A 13,673-nucleotide genomic window follows, 5' to 3' on the forward strand; every position below is an offset into this window, starting at 1 on the left:
AAGACTGGATAGCTGATGGTGTTACTAAGGAATCATAAATGTTGCCCTGTAAATTACAGACCACTTAGGCTGATTAGCTTAGTAAAGACAAATAAGATACAAGTCAATACAGAGTGAGCATGTGGTTGAAGACTGGATAGCTGATGGTGTTACTAAGGAATCATAAATGTTGCCCTATAAATTACAGACCACTTAGGCTGATTAGCTTAGTAAAGACAAATAAGATACAAGTCAATACAGAGTGAGCATGTGGTTGAAGACTGGATAGCTGATGGTGTTACTAAGGAATCATAAATGTTGCCCTATAAATTACAGACCAGTTAGGCTTACTTCTGTTGTGCACTGAAATTTTCTCAATCGTATTGCATTTAAAAACCTCGCTGTAGAAAAAAAAATATATATTTAAATTTCTTCCTTTAGCAATAAAAATCAACAAAATGATATAATTAACCAGAACTTCCACAAATTTAACAATTTAATTAATGAAAATAGCTTTTGTATCACATTACATAAAGAAGTATCACGAAAAGTGTACATATCTAGACAATAAAAATATTTGCCAATCTGTAAGGAAAACTGAATAAATAATTCTGGGTACTAGCTAACTCATCTGTACAATTTTATTTTAAGTTTCTCAGTTAAATCCTTAGAGGCTTTTTTTTTGAGCGATACCTTTTCATTTTTCAGTGTGGTCACAGGTGAAAAAAGATAGCAATAACATTAAATGTTTAACAAAAAATTAAATTTCTCTTTGAATTTATAAAGAGAATAAAATACTTTTCCTAAAAAAATATATATACATTCTTAGGAGTGAAAAAAAAAAACTGTCTCCATTGCAACAGTAAACATCTTCAAGTAACACACTGAGATTAGTGTGTAAATTACACAAATTCTTCTATGGTGTGAAACCACTTTTCAATGAACAACGTGCATTGTTTTTGTGTTTTTTATATATATTTCCTTATTAAACTGCAGTTAAGTTTGTATAAAAGAATAACGAATAGATAGTCTTAATGTAAAAGTCAAAACAATTGTCTTTGTGTTCTTCGTGCAAAGCTACACAATGGGCTATCTGCACACCGTCCACCGTAGGGAATCAAACACAGAGCCTTACCCATGTTTCCTACATGTGCAGGTTACAGAAAATGCTCAACACTTATACACTAAAAAGAAATTTTTTTGTTATTATTATTCTTTGTGGCTACAGAGGTGTTGTTTCCCTTCTTGTATTCAAATAACATCACATGCCGAACGTGTGTCTTCACATGTGCCATCACTATAAAGGATTAACGTATACTAAACTTTACACATTATATAGGCTACCCTTAACGTGACTCTCAGGCGGTTCATTTAACTATTATATGCGATGTAAATTTTTTTTGGGGGGGGGTTGGGTTTAATGAAAGTGTTCCAAAAGGCAACATTAATTTCTTGAATAAGAAAAACAAATCTTAAAAGTACGCTCTCAAAAATAAAAGTGTATTCCCAGATACTAAACAACTAAATGCAAATTGTATGGAGCTATTCCTGAGTTTTGTATCTTCAATACAAAAAGTAAAAATATCTTAAGCACAAAAAAAATTCTAAATAAGAAGACAAACTTTATAGATGTACTTAAATTTTGTACTCTTGTTGGTAAGAGACAAAACAGAACTGCTCAAATTCAACTGGTATAAAATAAAGGTAATAAAAAAGAAATACAATCTAGGTTCAATAAAATCAATTCTTCTGTGTAGTCTGTTTAGGTTATTGAATTAGATAGAGAAATCTAATAATTTTCTACTTAATATCAAAACCCAACTATCATAATGCCAGGGGCCAAGCGATGCCAAGTTGTTGGCATACTGGACTGTGGATCCGAGGTTTGAACCTTGTTACAGCCAAAAATAAAAATAAATGCTTCATACTTTCAAGGCATGGGTGCATTACAAGAGTGATAGTCAAATTTCACCATTTGATCTGACAATAATAGCCTAAAGAGTTACCGGTGGGTCATGTTGAACATAGCTGTCTTCCCTCTAGTCTGTCACTCACCTCAAAATTAGGAGCGGCTAGTGCAGATAGTCCCCATGTAATTTTATGTGAAACTCTACAAATCAAACAACAGTTAAAAGTAAACAGCACATCTTACCTGACTAATTCTGTTAAACCCATACTGTCGAAAGCGCTCATCATAAAATGGTACTGTGTTTCGAGAGATGTAAAAGGGCTCCCAGGGGTCTCTCCACAGGACTTCAAATAGAATGTTTAGCTTGGCAGACATTGTATCATGCTCCCAAGCATCATAGTCCGTGTGCTTCTGGCATTTCCAGCAGAGTTCCAAATAAAATGGCCTGGCTTCCATGAGTTTTAGTGATTGTAACAGAGTTTTTTTCTCTGCAGGCACCTCAGTCCCCTTCTTCACCTCGAAAGCAGGCACAATATAGACAGTTTTATCTTCTCTGTGAGAATCCAGAAGTAACCTGTTCTCTTTGGCAAATGTTAAAAAATCCCTATGCAAATAACTGGTTGGAAGAAGATCAACATCTATGACAAAAACAAATTCAGTCAAAGCATTCTTTCTGGCAACATTTCTTAAGAGATTGTTTGGATAAGCTATTCCATGGGCATAGTTATCGGGAACTTCGAGGCCCTGAAAAACACTCAATAGGTCATCACAAGATCCAAAGATGGGAGATTTTTCCCGACGAGAGTCAGTTTCTTGTGAAGGATTTTTTAAAGGATAAACCAGATGAAAACTGGTATTGTACCGAATAGACGGCAAACAACGTCTGAGGTAAAGAATGCTTTCTACGGCGAGTGAACCATCCTGAGTAACAGCAAAAACGGAAACTGACATTGGACCTTGCCATCGCTCACTTAATCTACTGAGATAATGGAGATGATTCACTGTTGTATGAGTCACTATACTTATATCCTGCCTAATATTATTACGGGGACCAAGTGATTCTGCCCGCATAAGGAAATTAATGATCCGAAACTCACCACTGGAATCTAGAACACTACTCTGCTCTACTGTTTTTAACATCTGAGCACGATCCTCTCTCAGTGTTGACTCTTGATAATCTCGGTCTTTCCCATCAGCCAAGCTTTTCTCAAAACGATGATGTTTTTTCCTTTCCAGGCGACTTAATAAAGTCATGTGGATCACCTTAAAATCATAAAAACATGTCTAAGGTATACGTAAATAAAAACTGTAAACACACACAGTGTAAATCATATAAAAACATGTCTAAGGTATACATGAATAAAAACTGTAAACACACCACACACACACAGTGTAAATCATATAAAAACATGTCTAAGGTATACATGAATAAAAACTGTAAACACACCACACACACACAGTGTAAATCATATAAAACATGTCTAAGGTATACATGAATAAAAACTGTAAACACACCACACACACACAGTGTAAATCATATAAAAACATGTCTAAGGTATACATGAATAAAAACTAGTAAACACACACACACACACACATTGTAAGTCATATAAAAACATGTCTATGGTATACATAAATAAAAACTGTAAACACACACACACACAGTGTAATATTACCTAGATGACATTTTTATTCAACTGTAATTTTGGGGAAATTTTTCAAATAATTAAAAAGTTTCTTGTTTTAGAAATACTGTAATTTACTTCTTTATAATGAATTAATAGTCTTACTTGGAAACACATTATATCTAACCAACAGGCTTATTTGTCCCAATAATTGTATTCTTTATGTTTACCCAATATCTTCATCCTTTTGTCTTGTTTTTAAATTTATCACATATCATTACACATAGTTAATAATCAAATTTTATATAATCATTTATGGGTATACAGCATAATAATAACTAATTAACACAAAAGAATTAACTATTTCATTCTATTTTACCAATAATAATAACAACAACAATACAGTAGAATAGTAGTAGCACTGACGGTTTTTATAAATTGTCTTTCTCAGTAAACATGACTTTTGCTTATCAAAATATGTTTGTTACTGTCTAAACATAAACAATCATTTATCTCCTCATTGAAACCTGCTATTGGAATGCTTTTGGTGTTTAAAAAAACAAAACAAAAACAGCTATAATTCATTACCAAAATGTTTCATACCATATTTATCCTCAACATTGTTTCTGAAACAAAATATGCTAAGCTTCAAAAATTACTACCCTTTGAAAATTGATATTTGTAGTTTCTTCATCTATTCATTAGATTTAACTTGTGAAAGTATGTATTTTTGGTTACCTCGGCACATACATCAATATGTAATAGATCTATATATGATATACTATTGTTCAAGATAAATATGATGTTTACAGGTAGAATTAGTTACCTGCAAAACAGCTATTAGTAATGCTAACAAAACTACGGCTCGTTTCCACAAAGCTGGCATGTTGACCAGTTCAAGTTGCACCCAGTACTAGTACATCCTGATGAGACTTCTGCTACAACCACTTTCCACAATTCTACATGTAGTTCTCGGATTTCATGCCACCTGAAAATTCAACACTATATCTGGATTAAATTTTAAACAAACTTCTTTAAAAGAACATCTCAAAGTTTTTAGTTTGACAGTCAAGAACGGGTAACTGTCGAAATAATCAAATTAGAAAAGATTATTCAAACTTATTTTAAATTCAACCTCAAATACAATCACAAAAAAAAAAAAAACACTGATTAACTGGTTAAATATAATTAACAAACAAAACTAATATTTCTCAAAGAAGAATCCTATTAGTATCACAAGAAACAACTCTAGCATTATTGTACAAATATTTATATTTTTTTGCATATGTATGTATGTATGTCCAATATATGAAATATATACAGGTGATCTTCTCAAGCCTAACAATATATAACAAATATTAAAAAGACCACCACTTTGAAATACTGCATTTTTTAATATCTCTAGTCGGTTGGAAGCACTTTCTCAGCTTACACTGCTCTTCGGCCAATGGCTATAGTTGTACAAGAATTGGTCAGACTTTTAATCCTGGGGTATATGTAGTAACAAACTGCTAAAATTTCTGTACTTCTCATCTGCTCTTTTATAAAATATGTTTGTGTTAATTAATAAACCACAACTAACAATTTTTTTTTTGTTACCAGAATCAAGAGTTAACATTGATGATTTGATAAGTTTTACTCACATACAAACTGTTAGAGAGGATCAACCGATTATTTCCACAATATGCAAATCTTTGCTATGATAATTCTTTTTCCAGTAGTTTCCAAAAGACATGTTCAATGGTCCAATTTTTTCAGACGTAGCTCTAATAGTTTTCAAAGTATGTTTTTGACAATTATAATATTATCTCAGCTATGAATGCCAAGCTATATTAAGCCAAATTTGTTTGTTGTTATAACGATTTTAATACTGAAAAACAAGTGAATACATAAAAAAAAAATTCCAATGTTATATCATAGTAAAAACAGAAAACAATATAATTTCCATATGTTCAAAATTTGATAACGTTGCTCCGAGGGATGATTTATGCAGTAACATAACAGAAGTATGTATTTTATTTAAATTCTATATCCACATATATAATTTATGCCCTTTTTTACATAATTAATATAGATTAAACAGTATTGCTTCTTCATGACAAAAAATAACTGTGTAAGTAAAGTTAATTTTGAAAACTTTGATATCTGATGAAGTAGACTATTCATAAAAAAATTAATATGCTCTACAAATGTGGTCACTAAAAGATTCATTGTGAAAATATATCCTTACAAACGATAATCGCTAACAGTAACAGTCCATGTGCTAACACAAGAAACTGTCAGTTTAACAGAACTTAAGTCCTAATAAACCAATTCTTATCTACGTAAACTTCTATTAAAATAAATTAATAATGACTAATGTCGTCGTTGTCATTCATTACATTTTGACATGGAATAACCAAGACAGTAAAGTTCCTGAAAGCTTTCATAATGACACTAATGTCAGTAATGACTAAAAGTATAAATGGTGCACTACTAATTACAATTTACAGTGTATAAACCCTAATACAGCATCTGTATGCTACATTACTAGCCTAGCCTAAGTAAAGTAAAATACTTTAGTTCTGAATGGTGCAGTAACCTACTCAATTAATTAGTGTCGCTATAGACTAGCACTAGCAATAATAAAAAAATGGAAGTTAAGACTACCCGTAATTTATAAATTGTACTTCATTAACGCCATATCCAAATTTTAAAACATAAGTCATAACTTACAAGTTAGAAACACCGTCCTTACACGTAATAAAGTATACAACTTACAATAATATTAATAATAAGAATGCTAGAGTAAAGTAGCGAAATGCCGAAAGGAAGGGCTATTGACTCTTTACTATTAGTATCACTCAGTAAGAGTATTACTAAACACTATGTAATAGAACTAAACTAAAAGTTCTGCAAATGCTGCAAATTCCGGAATTGTAGCTATACCTCCTTCAAGTTCAAGGCTTAAGTAAACAGGCTGTTAATAAATATATATATATATCTCAAAATACTTACAGCCTATTTCAAAACGTTACTGTCTGACAATGATGTTTTGTTACCATTGGCTATTTATGCACAACTGCATCACTCTTCTTTCAACTGCACTCCGGTAACTTCAATATTACACCTGGATTAATGTAGTCCCGTGAAGTATATTAAGAAGCGCGCGTCAGCAGAGCCACCACGTGGCCAATTTTTTAAACATCATACAGTGTCATCTAGCGATAGTTTCGTTTAATAATACCAGACAAGAAATTATAGGTTTTATAAATGCTGTGTCATGAATAACAAACAATTATTTTTGACTTTGTAAATGGATCTTCAGATACTATGAAAAAACTTTCTATTTTGAAACTTTCATTTTGGAAATAATATCTCTCTTTTGCATTAATGTGTTTGTAGTGATAATATATGTACTTACTACAACATTGGTCGTCAATAACTATTGATGAATGTATTATTGTCGTAAATAAATAAATGGTATATCGATCGCCCGATTGATTTTATGTATTTTTAAGCATTTGAGAACATTTTTAAATATCTAAACAAAAAACATGAATCGTGAAAAATATAGTAAGTATGTGCATTTTGTTTGACCAAATCCGATACTGTGAGGTTATATAGAGAAATAAGTTTCAATTCTCGTTTTTCTCTTTAAAATCGGACTTACAACGCTAGAATCCGGGTTTCGATACCCGTGGTGGGCAGAGCACAGATAGCCCTTTGTGTAGCTTTGTGCTTAATTACAAACAAACAAACAAACTCTTTAAAATACACGTTTACCTCACAAATTTTGAGTGTTAGTAATGTTTCTCAGTGAAAGAAATTTGCTCAGCAGTGTAAGCACTTCTACAGGGAGATTTTATTTTATCGAATGTCATACAAATATTTTGAAAGAGATCATCTTTAATTCATCTGTGTTTTTCGTGTTGCTGACAAGATTGGAAAAAATGACTCAAAATACATTTATCTTACGCAGGTTTATAACTAATAACCGCAAACTATCGTTACATTTTGATTTAAAAATATACAGATTTGTATGCTTCTTCTTTTCTTACACATATACCTAATCTTAAATCGCTCATAAACTTTTCCGCCATACTTTTTTTTCGTATTTCTTAAAAATTAAATATGTTCAACTGGTAAAAATTACTAGAGTTAACGCATTATTAAATCAGTCGAGTTTATGGTTTACTGTGGTATAACTAAATAAATTTTCCCAACTACTTTATTTATTTCAACCACACCGTCGTCCAACATTACATCTAAGACGGGCTTTATTTATACGAACAAGAAGTCAAACTCTGATTTAGGCTTAAGAATTAGACTAAATTTCATTATAAGTACTATTGGTTACATTAAAAATAAACTGCATAAATAAAGGCGAAAATAGATTGATGAAATATTGTAAACAAGGTAATAAACTTAAAGATGCCACTCTTGGCTGGCTTCATTTTGGAATAACACATCATATCCCAAAAAGAGAATGTTCTAGAATGCATAGAGATATTTTAACGAGTAACGGGTATCGGAAAAATATAGTTTTTTTTTAAATAAAAAAGATAGAAACATATTTCTATTAATGTCATGTTCAAATTAATTCTCGATAAGGATATTTATCCGTTAGAGACATGTAACTTGTTTCAAGAAACTTAGTTTGTTTTAGCGAAATGCTACGCAATAAGCTAACTGTTCTATTCACAGCAATATTTCACTTAATATTACTAATCTCGTCAGAGTATATCCAATATGGCCGCAAGGGATAGACAAGCGAGAACAAATGATTCCAACTACAGCGCCACAACAATTATAATTCAACTTTCCCACACAGACGTCGGAATCGCGGTGGGGGGGTGGAGGTCCTCTAATAATCAAATTGTGAGGCCAAATAATATTTTTTATTTAGTCTATTTTTCTATGCAGTCGGTTGACCTTGCCAACAGAAGTTAATGGAAAATATAGTTCTTTAGCTAATGTGGTTACTGGTTGTTATCTGAAACATGTCGCAAACAACTTAATTTGTATTTTGTATGTACAATACAGAACTTTTTATTATGTAAAATTGCTAAATTTAAAGCGTTTTGTTATAAGTTTGATATATCCGCGTCAGTGTAAATTACTTGTACCTGATGATGTCGAAACGTTGTACATTTGCTGTTATGTTAAACTTATATTAAAGTTTTTCTTCATTACCCATTCAAGCCGTCTCCAGCCATTATTAGTCTCAAAGTGGGTTCCTCGTCATCGAATTTGAACTAACGATTATGTTCGTATGTGAAAAATGTATTTGAAAGACGAATAACTTTAACCTAATTACAGTCAAAACACTGTCTTTGAATTCATCACACAATATCGTAAACCAAGACGACTGTATCACATTATTCATAATAACAGCCAAACAACACTTCACACCATTACTACCTTACATAATATAACTATTATTAAACCTAATAATACAACACTTCACACCATTACTACCTTACATAATATAACTATTAGTAAACCTAATAATACAACACTTCACACCATTACTACCTTACATAATATAACTATTAGTAAACCTAATAATACAACACTTCACACCATTACTACCTTACATAATACAACTATTAGTAAACCCAATAATACAACACTTCACACCATTACTACCTTACATAATACAACTATTAGTAAACCCAATAATACAACACTTCACACCATTACTACCTTACATAATACAACTATTAGTAAACCTAATGATACAACACTTCACACCATTACTACTTTACATAATATAACTATTAGTAAACCCAATAATACAACACTTCACACCATTAATACCTTACCTAATACAACTAATAATAAACCCAATAATACAACACTTCACACCATTACTGCCTTACCTAATACAACTATTAATAAACCCAATAATACAACACTTCACACAATTACTAGCTTATACAATACAACTATTAGTAAACCTAATAACACAATCCCCGCAGAACAAAAGTACACAGAGCTAAAAAGCAAACTAGTCATCCACACCCAGACTATCTAATACTAGAAATCCGACAAAATTATTGGATATGGCCCTGTAAAGGAAGAAGTACCAGAAACTACAAATGAAATACAATAACAGCACGAACATAACCATATTCAATCCAAAAATTAACAATGGTTCAGGGGGGAAGGGGTTTAATGAAATACAATACCAGCACGAAAATTATCATATTCAATCCCAAAATTAACAATAGTTCAGGGGGAAAGGGGTTTAATGAAATACAATAACAGCACGAAAATTATCATATTCAATCCCAAAATTAACAATAGTTCAGGGGGAAAGGGGTTTAATGAAATACAATAACAGCACGAAAATTATCATATTCAATCTCAAAATTAACAATAGTTCAGGGGGGGGGGAAGTGGTCTAAGAAGTACCTGACACTCCCAGGTCTACACAGAAACTTAAAGCCCGATTCCGCAATGATGTACCTCTCCTCAAAACTTAAACATATTAATGCTTAAATGAAGGATCTTCAAGAATTACCAGAACAGCTGTAGGGGAAGAAAAAAAAACATTTTAATTTACATGTCTAAGTTTGGCATTTTATGAAATATAAAAACTAAAGTTGTAGAAGACACACAATTTGTTGTTTCGTATAAAAAAAAAGCGCTGTTTTTATGAACACATAAAACCGAAATGAAATTTAAAACATCGTCTTTAACTACAATTTATTTACCTATCATATAATGAAATGTTCTATTTCCCGTTCCTAAAATAAACCAAAATTTGATATATTTGTATCTTTTAAACTGTAGTGTCACGGCTTGTATTATTGTTTAATTTAATTAAAACAGAGAATCTGACAGATTGTAAGTGAACTGATTAGTGCTTGCCTTCAGGGGTTACACAAAGAGGCCCATAAATGTTTCTCATCCCCCCTCCACTGTACACATGTGCTTAACCATTACCGTTGAACATATAACTTGTAGTCATATGACCAGCGTTGCAGTCAGTGGTTAGAGAGTACAGGCGAGCCGTGAAGAGTAAAGTTCATTTTTTTCTGGTCAAAAGCTGGGTCAATGGCGTTTTGTTCGTGCTGCGGGAGTAAAAATACGTTTAAGAAGCAACACAGTTTGGGTAAGGTTTCTACATTACTAGATTTTAACTCAAATAACTTTAATTTTTTATGAAGTATAATTCTTTTTGTTTTAAAGCTGCGTTTCTCCAGTGTTTCTGGTAGTTGTATTTCGGTGCTACAATTTTTAAAGAAACGTTTTACTTCGATCTTTTTTCTTTTTTTTATATCTGAGTAGTATAAAAACATACTAAAATTTGTAGATTTAATTTAAATAAGACTTTTTTTTTTTTAAACAAACCTAAAATAACACTTCATAGATGCTGTCACTTGTAACGAAATGAAATATTGTGTTGTGTTTGAATAAGGCTTAATAAAATGTATTAAATAATGTTTGTCATATTTATTGTTTAATAACTTGCATTTAGGTTGATTATCACCTTAAAACCAAGTCCCCCCCCCAATATGTCTAACAAAATTGAGTAGGGTAAACGTGTCACTTCATTTCCGAGGGGGGGGATGGGGATTAGTAATGTTGAGATTCTCAGTTTGTGACCCTAAGAAAGATCAAATAAAATTGCGAGGAGTATTTTCTGATCTGAGAGAAATATTTGCTTACCTCCCTGCAGTTAACAGGGGACGTGAATGGGGGGGGGGGGATCAATGATAAAATAAACTTTCATCACTCCTGCAACACTTGACAGATCACAATCTCAATATTCTTTTAACGAAAATATTGCAAACTGATTGTTGCTCTGGCATCTAACTAAGCCAATTATGTAGTTGTGTTTTAGTATTTTCAAAGCATTGTTTTGTGTGGTATTTCTGATGTGAAAGAATTGTTATATTGAAACCAGCGAGTTAGGTTAAAAAAAAATGGAACCTTGCGTGATGATGATAATTTATATGCACAGCATAAAGACCTGCGTGAACTTGTCGTCTGATACTGATAGCATTGCTGACAGCTATATGTTTAATGTTGTTTTTGAGTTAGAGGGAGCTTCGGGTCGTAATAATGACGTTTAGATAGAAAGGTTAAATAATATAGGCCTAAAAAGCTCTAATGATTGGACATGTTTTTCTTGTAAATCCGACGGTAGATTATAAATACAAGGATCACAGTTGTGTTTTCGTTTCAACCACAGATTTGTTAACTTTTATTTAACTATATAGATCTGTCTTACTGTTTGCTATCACGCATATTGAGTTGTTTTGTACATGTCGTGATTTACAACCTCTAACATTGTTTAAGCTTGTACTTTTTAGAAACCATAGGAAAAAAAAAAAAGTTATTGCTAATGAAAATATAACGTAACAACAGTATTGTTGGTGACGATCTGAACCTATGCGAATTAGGATATATGGGAATTTCCGTTGGGCCATTATTCAAATACAATGTTTTATATTTCTATGTTATAGTAACATCTATTTTTATTACGAATCTTATTTGAGTTTCAACATTTGTTAACGGACCTATGTTTATTGAAACTTCCAATAAAAAGTCCTGAAAAGTAAAAATTGACTAGGAAAAAACCCAAATTTTCGATCCTGTACCGCATTTAGGAGTTCGAACATACCGAAGATATAAACCCTGATAACACGATCTCTCATTCTTGTCCCTCAGCAAAAATGGAGCTCCTATCAAAGGTTTAATTAGAGCATTTCGTAGTAATTAACTGCTTTAAATTGTCTCACAACTTTAGATTTTTCACTGTGTCGTTATATATTGTTACTACTGTCTGCTATTTATTTTTTTTAAGTTGAAGCTACATGGTTGTTTCTATATGGATTTTATCTTTAAACTTTTATGGGTTACGTGTTGGTGCTTAGACCTATTATACGATAAAACTCCTTTTCTTTTATTTCGTTTGTTAATCACACTAGAGGACGCGACCAGTCGTGTTTTATATAAGGAGTTTTTCGTTGACAAAGCTAAGCTATACTATTAGTGGTGGTGTTCTTAATTCCCCTGACATCTAGTTTTTGTAAAGTGTATGACTATCAACGAATTACAAGCTATTGTTGAAGACGGTGAAACAACTTGCTAATTAGTCTTCATAGTGGACTGTGTTGTAAAAACAGTATAGCAAGTGAAGTTGGATGAAAGCTTGTTTTGGAAAACTCAAAAACAACAAATACTGGTAACGGAAGTGTCGTAAGTCTATTGAAGAAATTAGTTTGTCCAATATTAATACTAATGATAGTTTGTTCCGTTTTTGTAATTTTTTTTTCTCTATCTGCTACACGCGATATTGTTAATTTATAATATTTTATTTGATTAGTGAATCCTTTTAAACACTCCTATGCTCCATTAAGTAGTGTAAATCTATCCTTGTGTTGTTGTTAAAGTTGTATACTTATCCATTAACTAAATGAGATTGGAGGTTGTTATTCGGGAATGTAATAATGTCTCATTTTCTCTGCAGCTGACAGGAAAAAGCAAGTGGAAAAGGTGAAGAACAAATTTCCTAGTAAAGTACCTGTAAGTATACATGTATTCAAAAAATTAGCCACATGTGACGTTTCGCGCTTTAATTCTATAGACCCGAGTTTCTAAAGGGGAAATGCGCTTGGTTACAGTGGTCACTTCTTTAAGGTTATTTCTGTGCACTATGTATAATTTGGTTACAGGATATTTTGTAGGACTGTGAGTATTGGTAACACCCTCTTCCTCCCCTCCCCTCGTGTTTAGGGCGCTCTAGTCGCAATCTGCGGGCCGCGGGTTCGAAGTCTATCACTGAACATGTTCTCCCTCTCAGCCGTGGGGACGTTATAAAATGATGGTGTTAACAATGGCTGATGTCCCGCTAGTATGTCGCTTCAGAATTAGGGACGGTTAGCGCAGATAGCCCTAGAGTATCTTTGGGCGAAAGTTAAGACTTCCTAGCCTTTGTTCGAATTTGTTAAGTACAATAATATCAAAAGTTTGAGGGTTCTGTAGTTTACCGCGAGTAAAGCGAGCACAATTCTCAAACAGGAATGTTTTATCATCTCAACTGCATACGAATATGTAGTAGTTGTTCTTATAAGAAAATATCACTATGGCAACAACTCTCGCATATTCGTTTTTATGAGCAGTATTCACGTGGAATTAATATATTCGCTGTTATCCCCCCCCCC

At 32.3% G+C, this 13,673-nt stretch overlaps 1 protein-coding gene across 1 annotated transcript; it reads right to left on the reverse strand.

The window, feature by feature from the left end:
- Positions 1-2,131: 2,131 nt before the first annotated feature.
- On the reverse strand, positions 2,132-6,603 carry LOC106475424 (beta-1,4-glucuronyltransferase 1-like; the record flags this gene model as incomplete). Its single annotated transcript, XM_022379535.1, has 3 exons — positions 6,511-6,603; positions 4,340-4,515; positions 2,132-3,151 (listed from the first exon to the last, which is right to left on the reverse strand). Coding segments are annotated over exons 2-3 (1,080 nt in total), but the record flags the coding sequence as incomplete, so codon positions are not given.
- Positions 6,604-13,673: the final 7,070 nt, after the last annotated feature.

This window comes from Limulus polyphemus, unplaced genomic scaffold (genome assembly GCF_000517525.1).
Source record: "Limulus polyphemus unplaced genomic scaffold, Limulus_polyphemus-2.1.2 Scaffold8557, whole genome shotgun sequence".
NCBI lineage: Eukaryota > Metazoa > Arthropoda > Merostomata > Xiphosura > Limulidae > Limulus > Limulus polyphemus.